The sequence below is a fragment of the Amblyomma maculatum genome, chromosome 1, assembly GCF_055883805.1.
Source record: "Amblyomma maculatum isolate TAMU_Amacu chromosome 1, ASM5588380v1, whole genome shotgun sequence".
Taxonomy (NCBI): Eukaryota; Metazoa; Arthropoda; class Arachnida; order Ixodida; family Ixodidae; genus Amblyomma; species Amblyomma maculatum.
Genome location: NC_139344.1, coordinates 279,328,518 through 279,349,304, shown reverse-complemented (window position 1 = coordinate 279,349,304; position 20,787 = coordinate 279,328,518). Strand labels below are relative to the sequence as shown.

General features: G+C 42.3%; 1 protein-coding gene across 2 annotated transcripts in view; it reads right to left on the bottom strand.

Moving 5' to 3' along the window:
* Window positions 1-20,787, bottom strand: part of LOC146206650 (rhotekin-2-like) — a 215,251-nt gene that overhangs the window by 21,383 nt on the left and 173,081 nt on the right. For both annotated transcript variants that reach the window (XM_084591415.1, XM_084591416.1), the window contains exons 5-9: window positions 15,691-15,844; window positions 13,810-13,835; window positions 7,002-7,206; window positions 5,827-5,952; window positions 3,697-3,859 (exon numbers count right to left, since the gene is read on the bottom strand). In XM_084591415.1, coding sequence (XP_084447541.1) covers window positions 3,697-3,859; window positions 5,827-5,952; window positions 7,002-7,206; window positions 13,810-13,835; window positions 15,691-15,844 — 674 coding nt within the window. The remainder of the gene's footprint in view (window positions 1-3,696; window positions 3,860-5,826; window positions 5,953-7,001; window positions 7,207-13,809; window positions 13,836-15,690; window positions 15,845-20,787) is intronic.

Sequence of the window (20,787 nt, the reverse complement as noted above, 5' to 3'; positions counted from 1 at the left end):
AAGCATCGACAAGATGCCCAAGGATTGTGAGTTGGCGGCGTCCAAATTATCATTTTGACGAGTTGAGCTGCAACCCGGCTCTATGAAAGACGGAACGAATGCTCGTGAGTCTTTCAAGGTGCACGGAAAATGTGGAGGAAAAAACTACAACGTCGTCGAGGTAACACAGGCATGTAGTCCATTTAAAGCCTCGAAGCAAGAAGTCCATCATTCGCTAGAGGGTAGCTAGCACATTGCAGAGACTGAACGGCATGACTTTAAATTGGTATAATCCTTCCGGTGTGACGAATGCGATCTTTTTACGGTCTTTGTCATCGACAGCAATTTGCCAATATCCGGATCGAAGGTCGATAGAAGAGAAAATTTGGCTTCGTGAAGGCAATCCAAAGCGTCATCGATCCTTAGGAGAGGATACACGTCCTTTTTCATGATGCTATTGAGGTGCCAGTAATCAATGCAGAAACGCCAACTCCCGTCCTTCTTTTTGACAAGGACAACTGATGAGGTCCATGGGCTCGACGAGGGTTCTATGATGTCTTTAGTAAGCATCTTGTCCACCTCCAGCTGAATGATGTTGCGTTCTGTACTGGACACTCTATACGGACGTCTGTGAATGGGAGCGGGGTCACCGGTGTTTATGCGATGCGTAACCACAGAGGTCCGAGCCAAAGGGCGGTTATCGAAGTCAAAGATGTCGCGAAAAGAGGAAAGAAGACATCTGAGATCATGAGTTTGTGCTGGTAAAAGGTCAGGAGCAGATAAATGAACAGTGTTATAGTGCTTGTCTCGTCTGTTTCAGTTTCGGTTTCGTCCACTTCTGGTTTCTGTTTTAGAGCTGATGGCTTATATGATTACATGAACCGAGCACATAAAAACATTGCTCACGAAATAAAAGCTCTTTTTCGACATGGACTCTTGAACACCAACTGTCGACCACCCTTCTTCACGGCTGCCTCGGCCAAAACAACAAAAAGCAAGAGAAGCACGGTGGCTGAGTACTGCAATGCATGCAAGACACTGATGGAACTGCTATGTTGGAGACCAAGTCAAATCTATGCAGAATGCTGCTAGAGTCAAGGCACACTCAGCAGATGTAAGAAACCCTTCCTTCTTTCTTCTACGCCCATGGTACAAGTTAGTGATTTGACAGTCGACGTGTGTTTAAAATGCCAAGCTGCAGCTCCCTGCACTCACATCTTGATGAGAAAACTAAGTAGGTTTCAAAATGCCACGTTTTCTCATAAGAACTTTGTTGTCGTTCATTTCTCACTTAATTTGCATCCTTCAGTCAGACACAACTGTCAAATGTTATTGTGTGAATCGTGTAACTATATTATTCATGATGAGGCAGCAATGAGTGCAAAATCCTGATGCTGCATATGAATGGCTTCAATGTATTGAACCAAACCTCACTCGGTGCGCATCACATTTGGTCACACCTGTGGTGAGGTGCTGTCACAGCCTATGACACAGCAGTGGATTCTTCTAAATCACTTGTGAACAATCAGCATATGCGGCTGAATAGTTGCACGATGTTTAGCATAGTAGCCTGTAGTATGTACCCCTGCACAAGATAATGAGGCATACAAGTACAACCATATGCCGAAGCCATCCCATCTCTAGATTGCACTCCATAAACGGATCACGATCAACACTTCGCGCAGTCCACAGACAAACAAGACTTGAACTGTCACAAAGTAATGGAATTATAACCAGAAGTAGAAGCCCCTACCTCAGTTTCCCTCCTATTAGTAAACACATGTGTTGAGAATGGTGATAGACGTGCTTTGTCTGTACGAGATAATCAAAGGAGTCGCATCATGGTTCAGCTGTGCCTTTCTGATGAAGCCCTAGAAATCGCTTTAGGGCCAAGTTCTGCACATACTTTCTGTCATGAAAGTGCTTTGAGCAGAATAAGGTTCTTTTGTCAGCTTGAACTTATCTCTAATACCTAGCAGCAACCTACTCAGCTTTGAGCTTTTTTGATACTGCAAGAAATGGTGGAAGACAACAACATCGTGGTCGCAGGTGCTCACATACCCAAACACAGAGGAGTAGCTCATGTTAGACAGTGTGCACAAAACTTAAATTAAATGCTTTGTACATCTACAATACATGCAAGATGAGGAACAAACCATGTTGCAAGCTCTCTCGAGTTGCTCGTAATGTCATCGGTTTCTTGGAGTTAATGCTACACTGGCTGGCATGGGCAAGATTTCCCTCTCAGCTATTCTCCTCTCTAGCACTCATATGAGACTCAGGAAATTGGAATGGCATGCTTTCAATCTGTGACTGAAAGTGTTTTACATATAATCGAAAAATACTTCGCAGAGCTGATCAACAAAGAGTCTATCTACTTCACAACTCTATAGGATTAGCACATTCGAAAACTGCCTCAGTGCCCCTTTAATGCATTTAGTGTACTTCTTTCAAGCTTTATTTTATTGCCCTCTTCTTCGTTTTTTTTCCCACCAAGGCGAGACTCGCAAATGTGTATTGTTGAAAATGTAGTCCTGTAGACTGTTTGTGCATTCTTATTCCATGCTGCAATGTTCACTGTGTCCTGTCTCTTGCTCTGATGTTAGTTAGTACAATCTTGAAAATCACTGTGCAGGAACCAACTTATTTGTTTCAAGCATTACTTACATTCAGTATGCAATACTCATCCTCTCAACTCATTCAAGACCTATATCTAACTTACCATAATATTCCAAGCAAGCACCCCTCCTCTCACACGCCAAATTTACCGGGAAAGTGGAATGGGGGTGCTTTCCCGGAATGGGACCAAAATTTAAAATGGTGGCAAGATTTCCCACCAAAAAAAAATTTAACGCAGTGCACAAGGATTAAATTTTTTTTAAATCTCTATCAAGGCGAGTGGGCTGAGAAATGCACCGAGACATTGGCGAGCTGCTACGCAGTGTTATTGCTGCGCCGCCACCACTGAAACAAACTGATCTGTGCCTCCGCCGCCATTTTCCTTCGGTGTAATGTTTAAACATGTTAGCGAGAGTATTTTTTTCATTTTTTCACCAACTCCTGCCTAGAAAGCGGCCATCAGCCTTTGGGCAAGTGCTCATCCGGACAAGACGGTATCATATGGGTGCCGTTTTTGTCAGAAACATTGTTTCTGAGATTGGTTGTATGCTGGGTGCGGCTGTCAGTGCTGCCTGGGTGAGGTGCATGTCAAAGGTAGGGAGTGGGGAGATGCGGCACAGGAGAGAGGAGGGTGCTTTCCCGGAACAGTGCGGAAATGTGAAATGACAAGCATGGCTGCAGGTAGACTACGAACTGACAACTGCTCAAGATAATCATGCAACTTGGCAAAAAAAAGAAAAAAGAAATTGACATGCTTAAGCTCCAGCTTACGTTGTTTTCCTTTTCTTTCAGAAAGGCTAATCCAGAGCCCTCCGTTAAGGCATCCCTTATTGCCTGCGCCACTTTAGGATGTTGAAATCCAGTTGCCATACCATTTCTGTTAAGAACATTTGGAATCCTGACTAATTTACTCATCTTTTCACTCAGAACTCACAAAGTTCTACTGCACTAGTCTTTCGTTTCTATTCAAGAATGTTGACAAGAAACCGAGTAAAGGTTGCCTAGCTACCAAATATTTTAGTTTCAATATTTCTAATACACCATTGTGTTCAGGGCAACAGTGGTGACAGTTAAGTGCCAGTTGGCCTTCTTGCTTACCATGATCTTTGATGTGCTGTCGCAGATACAGCAGCCACTTGGTAAAGTCCTGCTCATTATCGGCAACCATAACGTGCTCTTGTACCTTGTCAGCAACAGCAGTGATGATGCGCATTGCATGCATATACTTTGAAGAGGAGCCATCTGTCCTTAGCCGTGTGTCCTGCAGAGCAAGAAAATAATGTCAAAATGATAAGGCATGAGGCAAGTTGTAAAAAGAACAGAAATAGAATAAAAGTACCCATAATAATGTAACTCAAGAAGTCATATACAACTGATTTATTTGTTGCGAGTTGTTCTGGTATATCTCCTCCAGCAAAATTTTTCCCAAACTTTTATGAGTGCAGTTACATAAAAAAAGAAATATTGACATTACTACTTACATTTTTTTGGATCCTCGTATAACCAAAAGAACACTTAATGTGACCTTCCCAGAAACAGGTCCTAACCAGAAACATTGTCACACTGCGCTTTGTTCCTTTGTTCATGGGTTTATAGTGTGATACATATTTCAGTGCAGTTCTTGGAATGCTTTCTGCGGTGCTCGGCAGGCCTCTATAGACCTTTGCATTGGGCGAGGAGGAGGCAAAAACACCTTGTCTCTGGGCTTTGCAAACTGCTGCGCTTCCACCGTACTGACATCAGGCGCACACAACAGCCCAGCGAGCACTATGGAGACGCCCAGGGGGCCCTTGTTGCAAAGGTCTATAGTTGCACTTGTTTCTTGTGCTCCTTACAATCAGAACCTTGCCTGCAATGTTTCCTAGATGCAAGTCAGTTGCTCTCTTTGGGTCACATTTTCCAAAGTACCACCTAGGAGGATAGTGGGAATCTCAAATTGATGCAGGAAAAAAGAGTCCCTTTTTGCCAGCAAACAAATAATGATTAATAATGGCCTCAGATTCAAAAAGAAAATTCCCCTAGAAAAATATTTTATTATTGTTGATAAACTATATGTGAGAATTTTCCTTTCCTCTAGAAATTTCAGAAAACTTTGACCGCCTACTAGCTGCAATGACTAACGGCCTAAAATTTTTATGTATTTCCTGAAGGTGTATAACCATTGATTTACTGGCTGATTTGTGTACAATGGCACACCATGACATTAACACACCATGTCCAATGTTCTTGAGGTTCCGCAAGTCATATGCTATCAGGAGGCATCTATATTCTTGGTTAACTTTTTTTTTTTTTTAACATAGTGCACATCAGTACATTTCTCCCGTGTTTTCCCCTTTCTTGGTAGCATTTTCAGTGATGAAATAAAAGCCATTCTGGCAAAACAGCCAAAAACGAGAGGATAGGAGATGGCTTGGTTTGGTGTGCATATAATGTCCCAAAGCGACCCAAGGCTATGTGAGACGCCATTGTGGGGTGGCATGGAGGGGGGGTTCTGGAAATTATGACCGCCTTAGATTTCTTTAATGTGTACTGATACCATGCAGTACATCACCGCCTCACTTTTTCCATCATCAAAAAGCGACTGCCGCAGCCGGAATTAAATCCCGCGTCTTTGGACTCAGCAGTTAAGCACCCTAATCACTAAGCCACCAAGGCAGTGGTAAATGATGGAAAACGTATGACAAGAGTACTGCATCAGACACAGCTGGTTTTCTTCACATGTTCTACCCATACGCATCAACAAATGCTGAGCATCGACAATAATTGACATGAATAAAAAAACAATAAAAATATAACAGCTATCTAGGCAACTGTTAAAGAATTTTTGTTTCAGTTTGGTTTATGAGGTTTAAAGTCTCAAAACAACTCTGGCTACGAGAAACACCGTAATGAAGGGCTGCAGAAATTTCGACCACCTGGGGTTCTTCAACGTGCACTGACATCGCACAGCACACAGGCGTCTTGCTTTCGCCTACAGTGAAAAGCGGCTGCAGTGGCCGGGATTCGATCCTGCATTATTGGGCACAGCAGTCGAGTGCTGCAAACTGCTGCACCATTGCAGTGGGGGTTAAAGGACTTTTACTTGCCAAAGCAACACTGAAGTGGAGAGCTTCAGATCTGTTTTAAGTGCCTGGGGTTCGTTGATATCCGTTGGTTTCTTACACTTTTATATTTTGAAGGTGGCCTAAACTGTTTTGGGCAGGAAATAAACCAGGCATGGATGCATACCGTGTTGACTGGGATGCTCAGAATTGGAGGTAGATGCCTAGAGTCCTCTGGGCTTGTCCAGAGGCAAAGCTGGAAGTTCTTTAGGACACACCACAAGCGTCGGCGACCACCCACACCATTGGCCAACTGCAATATCACACAAAGCAAACAAAACACTGGCACCCAGCAGTACTGTTTAACCCTTTCCTCACCTTTCTTATTAACCATTGTTAGCCCACTAGCAATGAAAGCGAACTTCAATTCCAAACACTTCTGTGCCATTCTTGGACAGACTGCCTTGATGCTAAAAGACTCTTTCTTTTTAGTTTGCTTTCTTCTCTGTAGCAGTTGATTTTTGACCCAATCATGAAAGAAGCAGAAAATGGCTGCCTGCAAATGCAGCAAATCATCTGCTGTGTTCATAGTTGCATTTGTCAGCGATCAGAGTAGCAGTGATTCCAAGAATGTTGCCTCCAACTTGAAGTTTAGATGGAAGGAAACCAGCCCAGACTATTGGTGGCAGCGTCTTGATTAGTTTCTCATTTGGGACTGTCTTGTTTGACTCAGCAACCTTTTTGTAGAACCCACATCATTTGGCTTATTTGTAGAGTTTCCAACTCATTTGGCAGAATTTTTTCTTGTTATATTTTGCTAGTAAAACTGTGCGCTAAACTTTTAAAATGGCTGGAGGTTTTCCTTGCACACTGTCAGCAATTGGTTACAATAAATGGTGTTAATTACTCTGTTCACTCTGTTCTTTCCAAACTTCTCCAAGCATCTTGGGAGTCCTGCTTTATCTCATCTTCATAAATGGTTTACCCAGTAACCTTTTCTCTTACATACATATTTTCACTGATATGAATGCATTCTTTTTCAAGATAACAAATTAGAATCCAAAATAGAGCTTTCATGGCTAAATGCAACATGACCACTATCCATACATGAGTTTATAAACAATCAGAATATAGCCAAGTTTGACATTCAAGCATAAAGAGCTTTTAAAACCTAACTAGGCAATATTTCACAGTTCTTGATGGCTTTTCAACTAATCAGCCACAGTAATATCAAGGATTTCTATACTTTGTTTTGTGATGACCAATACGTGCTGACATGTACATACTATATTCCACTTCATAAAAAAAAAAAAAAAAGGAACAGCTGCTACTGTTAATGGCATAAAAAACAGCATCTAATACCTGTACTACACTGAGGTACCCTGACAGCTGTTCCTCATGGGTACAGTCGGGCACAACAGCCAGCTTGCAGCAGAAGTGACCAAAGAGGGGCAGCTGGTGCTGTGGGTTCTCCAAATTCTCTATGGTGAGGTCGTAGGTATGTGCCTTGTCATCAGCATCACTCAGTCGCAGGGTAGCATGGGCCTCCAGCTCAAACTTGGGCCCTCTGCACCAAGACAAAGGAAAGAGACCCTTCCATTTGCCTCAACGCAAACATTTGAGATGCTGCAACACTGCAGTGGCTATTTACAAACTTTGACAGTCACTGTATTTTGGATGCTAAACTATTGTATTTTCCTTGTGTGCATAATTGTTACTGTGTCTACATCTCACTTCGCTCACAATTATGTAGACTTTTGCCATGTGAGGCTTCAAGAAGAGTTTGGAGCAATACAGCATATGCCTTCAAGGCCACAGTGAAGTCTCAGGAATATGCCACAATTGTGAGCCACTAATGCAGATGACTGCTTTTTTAACAACAAACACACAAGCATTGGTATATAGAAGCCTATACCAGGTGTCCCAGCTAGCTTGAGCTGAGGGCAAAAGAATAAAATATTTGAGGCAAGCAATAGAAACTAGACGCATATTGCTGCCAGCCACCTTGCACACCATGGGCAATTTTTTTGTTTCTGAATTAATTAGTTTATTAAATCTAAATTTATAAATACTGGCATCGGACATAAATGGTATTTGTGAAGTTGGCCAGCAACTTCAGAAACCCTCATTCCATTATTTGGGATAAGGAAAGCCTCACATGAATCTTTTTTCGAAACTCCAAACAAAAACTGTGGGGACATCCGTTATACTGTTGTTGTTTATTTTCTCACTCAAAATGTGGTTGCAATAGTTGGGGACCCAAAGACAAAACTCTTGAACAACAGCACCTGGCTGTCTTTCAATAACACGTATTATTTATGTCATTTCAACAGTGCCATTAGTGATAACATACCATAAAATCATTTCCTTTTAAATGTGATATATAAGCTACAACGGTCACATAAAATATCCTTCTTGCCCAGCAATAAAGCATCCTTGGCCAAAGAAAGTATTTTTTTCACACCTTTAAACTTCTTCAAAATCTGCAAACTTCTCAGAGCATAATAAAAGTATGTCTTACAATAAAAAACAGAATATTCTACATAGCTTATAAATCTTGCTTCATGCAATAGCAGTTAAATATTAGTGATGCCTAAGTTGACTTTATTTTCAATACATATTTTACAAGCTGGTGAGGCCATGTTAAGAGGCAACAGTGCTTATTTTTTACCACAACTCATGCTCAGCTAGATATTTATATTTACTCAAAAGCATCATTTTCAATAACGAATACACATTGTGTAACATGTGTCGGGTTTAAAAAAGTGATTAAAAGAATCATGCACCAAATTTAGGGTTAAAAGCACAACTCTTTTTAGGTTCCCATAAATTATTACAATAGATTGTTTGAAATGTTTGTTTCTTGAAAAGCTAAGAACAAGCCAATAGTTTGCATCCACAAAAAAAAAAAAAGAAAAAAAAAAGAAAAAAAAAAGCTAAGATGAAATGGTGCTTTCTTGACAAAATTGTTGGAAATGATTTACTGAAACCTGATCTTCGCAGTTCTCACATGTAAAGTTTTGCTTCACGAGTAGAAGAATGTGCACACAATGCGCGTAGCCAACACGCAGAAGGCATAAAGCCATCTTAAGAAATGTTTTCATGTCAGCCTAATTTTTTCAGTTTCTTAGAAAAGGTCTCACCTGGTGAAACTTACTACTACAGTCAACACTCTATTTAATGAAACTCGCTTTAACAAAGCTCTCAATTAAATAAAGATTCCCTTATTCCCGCTCAGGTGCCCATAAGGTCCAATGCTTTGACTAACTTGAAATAATGAAACCAACTTTGGGATCTCTCCCAAATAATGAACCTTTTTACAAAAAATAAAGGTGAAGAAGTGTTAATTTTTGGTCTGTTGCATAGAGAATGCCCAGTTTTAATTTTGGTTTGCTGTGTAGAGAACGGCCAAAAATTTACTGATTGCGAGCCAATGGCAACATCGCAGAGTGCCTTCGGCCCACTTTTACCAAAATATTTACAATTTTGAATTGAATTCACCAGATGGCAGATGAAGTGGAGGATGCCTTTTATGTGCAGCAGTAGAGGAACACATGGGATGAAATATGTGCTGGACACACCTCGAACTTAAAGGCCCACTGTCCAGGGAAGGCCCTTTTAAGCAAAGGAGCCCAGTGTTTCGATCAGGTACCGGAGATAGTCTGTGCAAAATGCTACAGTGACACGCGCGCCGCAAAGCATCGAAAATACAATTAAAAGCTCTCCCATGCCCTCCTTTTGGAAGCCAGCTTCCCCATTTTCTGCGCTGGCCCGACGGGCCACAGTAATGACGTACGTACCGCGAACGACGTCCATTGGTCCGTCTCGCTGACTGACGGGAGAAGGATGGGTGTCTACCGCTCGCTGCGCGCTTTTCCCTCGCCACGGCCAGACTGAATCCAGCGGCGCGCGCTCCCTCGGCCATTTTTTTTTTTTTTTTTTCGCGCTCGCGGAGTGCTACGCCCCACCTCCCGCCAAATGCGGAGGAGGAAGGGAAATTTGTCTTGCGGAGGCTAGACTACCTCGGGCAGGAGAGTGAAAAACCTTTGCGAGGGAACGGAAGGAGAGAAGGACAGAATCGGGTGATTGCGGTGGCTGTAACTGCATTATTAGTTACTCTTTTCAAAAACATTTTGCGGCCTTGCGTTCTAGGGGCGAAGTCTCACAGTCACCGGGGACAAAAATATTTTCGACCGGAGGGTGGATAGTGGGCCTTTAAGAGCAATCCATGCGGTCATTGCTTATAAACGCATGCATGCAAAGATCATAGGCTTCTATGCTGGGAGACAAATTTGTAGTCCCTTGAGACTCTCCTTATTGAGGTGAAAATTTTGTTTCTTTTCACATGCGTTAGTGGTGTTGATTGTTTCATTTCACTTTTGATGTAATTACGCTTTGCCAGTATGATGCCGCAGTAGCTTTATGGATACAACTACACCATATAATCAAATGCATTGAATTAGCGACCGAAAAATGCCTCATTCAGTTTAACAAATCTCCCAGTTTAACGAAATAATTTGTGGTTTCCCACGACTTCATAAAATCGAATTTTAACTGTATCTATTTTCCACCTTTTACCATTTACTTTGGCACTTGTCTCCAAGTTTTCTTCACATACTATATACCTGACTCATACTTTGTAGAATATTTTACTTTCTTAATTTAGTTCACAAGCTTGTGGAATCCACCTACTTTCTCTCTCATTATTACATGCTCTCACAAGAGTTCAAACACAACAGGATCTTACTTTAGATACACTTTGCTGCCACTGCAATATTATCTATGATGTCTCCAACAAAAAGTTAAACTGCATTTCTTGAATGCAGTAATAAAATATTCAGCAGAAAAATTCAAGTCCAGAGTGGTACTCTATATTTCTTTCCTTATTACTGTATTCCTGACTTAATTAATGCCCGCTTTTCTATTAGTCAATATAAAAATTGGTGCACTAGAATTTTTTCTTTGAAGGAAAGATATTCTTGTATTGCCAGGTCCACTGTAATTGAGAGATACTGCAGGGCATGGGAAAAATGTACCTATGTTATAGAGGGTTGGGCATTTGTGCTATATATGGTGTAGACAGTATTCAAAAACTTTTAATTACTAGCATTTCTTCTCAAACCACAGAAGCAGCTTCATTATCTAAAATATAATAGCATTCTTGGTAGTCATCTGCTGAAAACAATGCAACATGGCATTGCTCACACTGAGGACATACATATATACATAAGTACCGTAAGTTCACAATTATAAATCAACGTTTCCTTTTTTTTTTTTTTTTTTAGTTTCAGTCAAGCTGCGGATACTGTGTATTGCCGATTATAAGTCAACCTTGTTTTTAAATAGTTTTGGCTGAGCTGCGGGTAATATCGCGTGTTTATGCATAATTCCACAACAGTTGTTCAACATGGCGTGAAAGCGGCTGCTTAAAAACGGGAGTGATTATCAAAAAATACACCCCAAATTTTTGCTTTTATACAACAGTGTCAGAATATGGGTGGGTGGCTGGTCGGTTGGCCAGCGCCAAAATTATAATTACTCGGGCCAACTTGCCCACCGTTGTGTTCTCCGTATGTTGGAGGGGGTGGAATGACAAACTTCTCCCCCCAAGTGCGAAATCACAAATACGGGCTGCTGACCCGGCGATAGAGACCACGTCTGATTGGCCATTGGTCGGAGGCATGAACATACTCAAGATCAGGGCAATGAAATTTAATTACACACACACACACGCACACACATACACAAAGGAAAAGTTACAATGCACAATAACAAGATAACAACAGTGTGATACAAGTATCCAACAGAAAGATGACACAGGCAACAATTATTAACATGAAGTGGGAAACAACAAAGAGATGACACTACAAATTTACATGCGGGAATGACTACAACACCAAATAGCTAGATGAGAACAAGAGAGAAAGATAAAGAGAAGAGTTCGAGAGAGTGGCGAGAAACGGTGGCTCAGCTGCAGCGGTCTGGCAAAGTCCAGTCGCAGGGAGCGTCAGGCTGGGGATGCTCGCCACGGGGCCGAGGTGATGTCGTGGACTCGGGCGGTCTGAGACCACGCGTCTTCAGGGCCACCGTCACTGCGCTCACCGTGACAGACCCCTGCCTAAGCTGGCTGGCCAACCCTGGCTCCCCCTTGCACACCCTGGATGACCTCACACACCCATCCGCACGCACCAATTTCTCCACACCGACTGGCGTGCGTTTCCGTCGCTGCCACCTCCTCGTGGCAAAACCAGCTGTAATGCGAGGCCGGAGCCCAGCAGGAGCAAACACGCGCCTGACTTGAGTGCTTATAAAAAGCCAACTCCATGAAACAAAAGTACAGAAAGCACCCGGCCCCAAGTCTATGCTGAATTCGCCGGACACATGGACAGCCCGACAGTAGGAGGTAGTCTATCCTCGCTCCCTGTAACCAACAGTCGCAGCGATCCGCGTTCGAGATGGGGCGGTCGGGACAAAGCTTCCCTCCCTCAAGGCCAGATCAAGTCATCACTACAAAAATAAAGAGCTCAAGGACAAGGTAGAACAGAAAGAACAGAGAGAGAATGCGGCGAAAGCCCCATTCCCGAGAGGGGGGTCGAACTCGGCACCACCGTGCTGCGGTCCTCGCCGCCACAAAATTGAGAAAAGAAACAGGACAGGCATAATTTCGTGACAAACAGAAATACTAATTTGTAGATGAACCGTGGGCCTTCCACATAAAATCTGGCAACACCATGCCACAGATCCCATACAGTCAAATCCCCACGTGACCAGTCATACGCTCTCAGAAGCCTCTTTACGCATTTCTATGCTTCGCTTTGTTCGCTGGTGTCAATTGCTGACTGTCAGTGAAGTCAGTGACTGCATGTCAATCATCGACTCAGTGAAGAAAGTGGTAGCAAATGCTGGATGTGAATTCATCATTATTCCGGGCAGAGCTGACATCTATCTTTAGCCACTAGGTGTGGCGCTGAACAAGCCATTCAAATGCTGCATCGGCACTTCTAAAATGAATGGATCTAGCCGGAAAACCTTAAGATGGCTGAAATGCGCTTCTTTGAGCGAAGTGACATGGTTGGTCAGCGATGCCAGGTGTGGAATGCCAACCGACATGGCCTCTCAGCATTACTCCCGATGGCCAGCAACAGCTGCGGCTCACGAGATGATGATGACCGTGATGGCATCCTTCTTGCAAATGACGAATTGTAAGAGGTGTTTCGCGTACAAGTAAACATCTCTTTGAACGACTGAAAAGTTATTGGCAAGCTATGATCGCAGCAGGGGCGTCAAACTAGTGTCCAACTTTTTTTTGCTAAGAATGTTTTGTGAGCTGGGGTGTTGACTTATAATCGGCAATATACGGTATTTACTTATTTACTATACTGCAGACTTATCTTGAGCCCATGCACGAGTGGGAATAGTGGAGAAAAAATACAAAATAAACATAAAAATACTTAAAAACATATCCATATTGCAACCAGAACCGCAAATTACCATTCCATGTAATCCAAATTCTACAAAGGCACAAAAAAACGATGAACAGTAAAAGCCCTCATTTTACTACCGACATTTTTACAAAGACATTAGTAACTCTGTACTCTATCAATTTATTCTAATGCAAAATCACAAATGGGGATAATAAGTGCTTATATGAATGTTGAGATGACTAACTGGCTGCTGTATCATTTTGTCGTGATTTACTTGCAACCAGTGTCAAAATTATCATTGTTCCTCCATCTTTCAGGAATGGCTCACTTGTTTCTCATCACCAATACAGCCTTGGTATTGGTAATGTTCAGTATTACTGAGAGAAGCAGAACCTGTTTGTCAGGTCTATACCCATTCTGAATGTAATTGCCTTGCTAACATATGGCTATGCAGCTGTCATCAGTGCATGACATTAAGGAAGAGTGCTGTTCCTTGTTCTTACTGGCTAAAGGAACAATTCTCTGTTAACGCCAGTTTGTTCCACTTGAGTTCAAGTTGGAGCTAATTGAGAACTAACTGGAAATTGTTTTTAAGCGAGTTGGGCCAGTTAAGATTTTCACCTGAGCATCTTATGAAAAAAATATAAAGTGACAATTGAGAACAGAGAAAATATAGTCAAGTAATGTATAAACCAAAGTATACTAAACCATGCAACAATACAAAATGCACAATGAAATTGCCTTACATTTCCAAGGAGTTCAGCTCTTCCTTCTGAAAGATAAAAAAAAAAACAACTCAGTTTTGTAACCTTCAGTCTGCATATTCTGTGCACAGGCTCAATTTCACAACATGTAATTATGGCATCATTGCATAAAGCACACATTTCAGAATTCCATTGCTCTAGCATTTATTTTTCTCCACAAACACCCTTTTCAGCAACATTTTCAATAATACCTGGCAGTACTCACTATTTTCAGCACTGTTTCATACACAAAAGACATTTTCCTTTTCTCACACTTAATTTTATGCTTATAACAACCCTTTCCTTCACACACAGTTTGCAAGAAAAATGCAAAATTAAGCTGAGTGAGCTGAATCACATGACATTCAGTTTTCAATCCTTAAGTCGAAATTCAGTTCACAAAGTGTTACCTTGACTTATGAAAAGTAAAATTAAGATTATCATAAAAATAGACCGTAAACTAAGCACCTCTATTGAAGCGGATAAAATAATGAGTAAGCGAATCAAGGTGACAAAAAATATACATTGGCAAATCTGATAAGCATTGCCAAGTACTGATATGTAGGATTTAACAGCGTGAACCTTCACAGTATGAACGACATTTTAAAAAAAAGCAGTGGTTAAAATTGGACATTGCAACTGAACCCAGTTGGATTCATAAAAAAATCCAATTCTCATATTTCAATTACCTTGAGTGTTGGCAGAGATCACCCAGCAGCCCTTCCCAAATTTTTTTTTCTTTTTGGGGCTGAGCGGTTCGAACCAATTGGGTCAGATAGGCATGCCATTTGGGTTCAAATGGTGGTTGACCAATGATTTCTGTTTGGAAGAATCAGGTAGGCTCAAATAGTTGAGCACAATAGGTTAAAAAACAAGTGATTTTTGACCAATTGTTTTTAATTAAAAATTTCACAATTAGACCCAGTGGTTTCTTTCTGAATGCCCCGGGGCCTCTGGGTTTGACCACCTGGAGTTCTTTACTGTGCATGAAACTCACATAACGCTGAGTGTGATATTGAGCGTGATGGCCGGGGTTTCATCCCAAACACTGAACTTGGCAGCAGAATGCCACAAAGCCACCATGGTAGGTGAAGAGCATCATCTTTAGATACTCCATGAAATATGTCAATAGGTCCACCAGATGTCCATAGAGAATGCAAAGGTAATTGTAATGCTTGTGTAGCAGACATTTAAACTGCACACTTGCTCCCGTAGAAGACATAGTCTTGCAGCCTAAAAAAACATGCTTACACGCATAACTTTATGAAGGTTTGAAAACTTTATGAAACCTGCTAGGCAACAATGTGGTTTGAAAAAAAAAAAGAAAAAAAAGAGAGCTCATTTTCAAGCATCTTAAAACTTTTCCAAGCCAATCTGTGCTATGCCTGTGATTCTCCACTGAACTAAATGCAGTAGGGCAGTTTTTTTATGCGGTGATCATCTTTTTATTGCACTATTCTTAACTGAGCTCAACACTAGCTGCATTAGGTGCACTAGCCTGTTTCCCGACAAAAGCACATACAGGTGCAGCGCAGGCATACGAGTAGCATGTGAACAGGGGAACTAGAGAAAATGGAGAGGGATTAGGTGAATGGACACGAGAGGTTCGCTGTTGGGAGGATGGACAGTAGTGGACCAGAAAGGAAAAAATAAAACAATAACCATTCAGGTATTAACAAATTCTATACTTGTTTGCAGACAACTATAAGATGCTCAGAAATAAAAATTCAGCACTTGTGGACATCTCATGCACATCTGCATTGAAAGTTGTTTGTTTTTGTGGTGTACAGGCCATGCATGCAAATTAAGGTTACTCTGCTTCTGTTTCATGTGCTAATCAAAGTGATGACAGACGCGGCTTAAGAAATAGGAAAGACAACATACCAATGAAGCTGCAAGCTTGCGTCCTATGGCCCGACTCACAGAATTGGTAATCTTGGTTTTAATTTTACGAGGCGTGCTAGCCATGCTGAGGTCATCCTGCAGAATGTGGCCGTACACTTCCAGCTTGAACTCGAAATCGGGTGGAATGTGGTTGCTGTAATCAAGGCAGATAATAAGTGCTGAACACTACTAACTAAAATCCATTTTGAACAATTTATACAAGGATAAGCCATAAAATTGGAAAGGCGATTATCAAAGCATTTTCATCCTAAGCTCGCATACAGATCATACAGCACAATTGAGACATTGAGCGAGGTTCAAGTGTCTCTTGAAAACACCCATGCAAAGTACTCCCATGATGAGCCGACAAAAATTTCTATTGTGTCACCACTAGTCCAGCAATAGCTACATGCCTTTCCTATACTGAATGCCTGCACACAATGAAAAGTAGCAGGCTATAACTGCTGCACAAATGAGCCCATCTGGTTTGGTTTGGTTTCGGGGTTTAACGTCCAAAAGTGACTCAGGCTATGAGAGACACTGTAATACAGGGCTCCAGAAATTTCAACCACCTGGAGTTCTTTAACATGCACTAACATCGCACAGCACATGGGCGCTAGCTTTTCACCTCCATCAAAAATTAAAAATGAGCATGTCAATATGCAGGGTGTCCAAGCTGACTTTAGCCAAGGGCTAAAAAATTGAACATTTGAGATAGGTCAGGGAAACCACTTGTGTACAGCTGTCAGGCATCTGGTGCACCAAAGGCAATTTTATTTTATTTTGCAATGAACTAATTAGTAATTACAATAAGTTTTATAATCTACTATCTATTGCCTTTAGACAATAAATGTGATTCACAAAGTTGGAGAGCACCTTCTGAAACCTCTGTTCCATTTATTTTATTTCCGATAAAGAAAGACTCACGTGTGTCTTTTTCCAAGCTCTAAAGAAAGCCTGCGAAATACAAAAAAAAAATATATATATATATATATATATATATATATGCAGATCAATCAAGGGGAAATGAGGGTGCTCGTTATAATACATGAAGGAAAGAAGCCAACAGTCGGCGAGGCCAAGGAAAGCGTTGGGGATGGTAATTTGTCTTTTTATTTAATGTTTACTTGGATAATCACAGAAATTAGTAATGTAATCTGTTAGGGGAAAGATAATTAGAAACAAAGTAGAAGAAAAAACAACGTGCCGATGGTGGGATCCGAACCCACGACCTCCGAATAACGCGTCCGGTGCTCTTCCAACTGAGCTACATCGGCCGCTGTCCCCCCTGCTACTTTCTTGGGTATTTATGTTGTCTGTATACGAACCTTGAGAGTGTTCACCAGCGCCACCCTCAGCCATAGCGGCGGACGTGGGACGTCCTTTGTTACCGCCAGCGTCACGTAGAACGTGATCAAGAGCGAGGGCGAAAGCTGTGCTAGAACCCTCTTACGCTACCTATGGCTTCAAGACTGCCAGAACCGAGACCCCCGTAAGCTACAAGTAGATCAATCAAGGGGAAATGAGGGTGCTCGTTATAATACATGAAGGAAAGAAGCCAACAGTCGGCGAGGCCAAGGAAAGCGTTGGGGATGGTAATTTGTCTTTTTATTTAATGTTTACTTGGATAATCACAGAAATTAGTAATGTAATCTGTTAGGGGAAAGATAATTAGAAACAAAGTAGAAGAAAAAACAACGTGCCGATGGTGGGATCCGAACCCACGACCTCCGAATAACGCGTCCGGTGCTCTTCCAACTGAGCTACATCGGCCGCTGTCCCCCCTGCTACTTTCTTGGGTATTTATGTTGTCTGTATACGAACCTTGAGAGTGTTCACCAGCGCCACCCTCAGCCATAGCGGCGGACGTGGGACGTCCTTTGTTACCGCCAGCGTCACGTAGAACGTGATCAAGAGCGAGGGCGAAAGCTGTGCTAGAACCCTCTTACGCTACCTATGGCTTCAAGACTGCCAGAACCGAGACCCCCGTAAGCTACAAGCAGATCAATCAAGGGGAAATGAGGGTGCTCGTTATAATACATGAAGGAAAGAAGCCAACAGTCGGCGAGGCCAAGGAAAGCGTTGGGGATGGTAATTTGTCTTTTTATTTAATGTTTACTTGGATAATCACAGAAATTAGTAATGTAATCTGTTAGGGGAAAGATAATTAGAAACAAAGTAGAAGAAAAAACAACGTGCCGATGGTGGGATCCGAACCCACGACCTCCGAATAACGCGTCCGGTGCTCTTCCAACTGAGCTACATCGGCCGCTGTCCCCCCTGCTACTTTCTTGGGTATTTATGTTGTCTGTATACAAACTATATATATATATATATATATATATATATATATATATATATCACCTGACACGCATACACACGCCACGATTGTGGTGACTGTGGTGCTTTCAATGGTGGTTTGAGTGAACAAAATTAGTTGTGGCCCGGACTCAGCAGCCCAGTTCCAGCGGTAGGCTGATATGTTGATGATGGTTGCAGCGATGTGCTGCAACTTGCACCGTCACGTGCGCCGACTGGCTGACGAGTGCTAAGAAACCAACGCAGACGTGTGGGCCGGCAGCGGAAACGAGGCGATGGAGCCACGGCTGCGGCTGATTTCGTTCATCCAACAACGGTCGGGAGCAGCAAAATCCTGGCGCGCGAATGCGCCAGTCACGCGATTTTTTTTTTTTCATCTCGCCGGCTTTCTTTAGAGCTCGGAAAAAAAAAAAAAAAAGGATACGTGTGAGTCTTTCTTTATCGGAATTAAATGGAATGGGGGTTTCAGAAGGTGCTCTTTAACTTTACAAATCCAATTTATTGTCTAAAGGCAATATTAGTAAATTATAAAAATTATTTTCTTTACTAATTGGTTAATTGAAAAATAAATAAAAAAATCCCAGTGGTGAGCCAGGCGGCTGGCAGCTACCTCAAACGTTATATATATATATATATATATATATATATATATATATATATTTCTTAACCCTTGGCTAAAATTAGCTGGACACCCTGTATGAGTTTCGGTAGTTTCGGTGTGAGTACGGTCTTACACCGTGGGTATGGTGACTAGAAGCTGGGAGGTGAGAGCTTCGGCGCGCGCGAGGCGAAGCAGGCGTTCAGGATGCAGCGGCGGCGCTGATGTCGGCAGTTAGATCGCTTCGCAAGCAGCGCACAGCAGCGCGCGCTTCTCAGGCAGTCAGACGCGCGCTATAACGGCCAGACCTCATCGCGGCATTTTCTGCGCCCGAATTGATTCTTCCTCAGTTATTGTTTTCACGTGCATTATAAGCTTTTTTGCATATTTTTTTTTGTACAAACCAAACTGGGAAATAAAATTATGGGCGCACCACGCGCAGAACGGAAACAACCTGGCAAGCTAAGGTATAAGGAGGTCGCTTGTGAACTTAAAAGCTTGCGTGCATGTTTTTTGTTCCCCATAATTTTTTTTTTTTTTACTGTTCAAGGATCACTGTCCCAATGGATGGAGTCTTCTATTTATCAAGACACTTGTAGCTCACTGAAAATAGATGCATAGCGCCGCGGGAGACTGCAGTGATACAAGCAATGGTTAGAAAAAAAAAAATTTTATTTACATTGAGATATTTGCAGCTCACAAAGATTGAACACTATATGTACAGGCAACAAATCAAATCATGTAACACGTCGTAGTTTTAGCAGCCGCGCCTTCTCTCTTTTTCCTTGTCTTTTTTTGTTTTCAGCCTGAACAAGGAAATGCAACCTTGTAAGTGCATAAAACTTAATGACACAATTTGTCACCTCCTTGTTGTGTTGAACACAACCAACAAGGTTCAATTCATTTTTTGCCAAGCATGATATCAGTTCCATAATGCTGTTTGCGTTGAGCTTGTTGAAGCTGAAACAATAAGTGAATGAATCTTCCATCTTCAAGATGAGGCTTTCAAGCTCCTTGGAAGGATACAGCAACCCTCCTCTGTCCACCTCCTTAGTTAAAGAGGCTTCACTGGGAAGGTCAGGCCTAGTGGCTGAGCAAAGCAATGATTTCGCACAATCCTCACACTTGGTCTTTTTCAGCATCTTGCGTGCGACATATCCTGCCACATAATATGTGATGCGGGCATCACTCTTCACTGAAACAAGACAAGTGTGGTCCGGCAAATTGTCGGTACTTTTAAGCACATCATGTACTTCATTGAGGCATCCAATGTCCATGAGTTCATCGAGCTTGTTATGCATGTTTTTTGCCGCACCAGGGTCGGCAGTCAGCAAGCTCTTGATCACACCTGAAGACACATTTCCGCCTGCAGGTGCCTTTGCCAAGCTGCAAAATGCAAGGCAGTTTACAGAAAGCAGAAACTGTGTCGGCGTCGGATGGTCGTTGCATCCAGACATTTGCCGCAGGATTCCAAATATGTTTTCTAGGGGGTCCTGGCTTAAACGAGCAGTCATAAGATATTTGTAACCAAGTTTGCCAGTAACACAGTCAAGGAGGGATATAGTACTGGCAAGCGTTACTCGAAGACCCTCTGCAGTTGGACCACTAAGGAAGCCCAGTTTCCCGACTTTTGCCTCCCAAGTATCTATGTACACCAGGAATTCTTTCAAAGTTGACAATTTTTCAGAATTTGGACGCATACCATCCTTGCTGCACCTGGATGTCATCGCAGCAACGAGATAGCGCATTCTTCTTGTAAAAGCTACAGTAGCACTAGTTGACCCTGTGCCCCACACGCTTTCCACTTGTTCTTTGTATGCATAAAGGCCTCTAAGAACTTCATCACTGAAAAGAGCACAGGCAAAATTGACCTTCATTTTTTCAAAGCCATTTGGCTCGATCACTGCCCGTGTAACGTGTGGCATTGCTCTGAGCCTCACAATGTCTCTGTTGTCGCATTTCCATGCCTCCTTGATAACATCCACTCTCACCCTTCCTTCCGGTGTTTCAAGGCCTGTTGAAACAACAGAGTTGCAGATGCACTTCAATAAATGGGGAAAATCGGAGAGAAAGTGCAAACTTCTCCCAGCGTCTGCAGGGTGCTGCACTTTGCATACAGTCTGCTTTGCAGAGCCTTTCACGCCAAAAGCACGCCACATGCTTCTATTCCATGACGCACC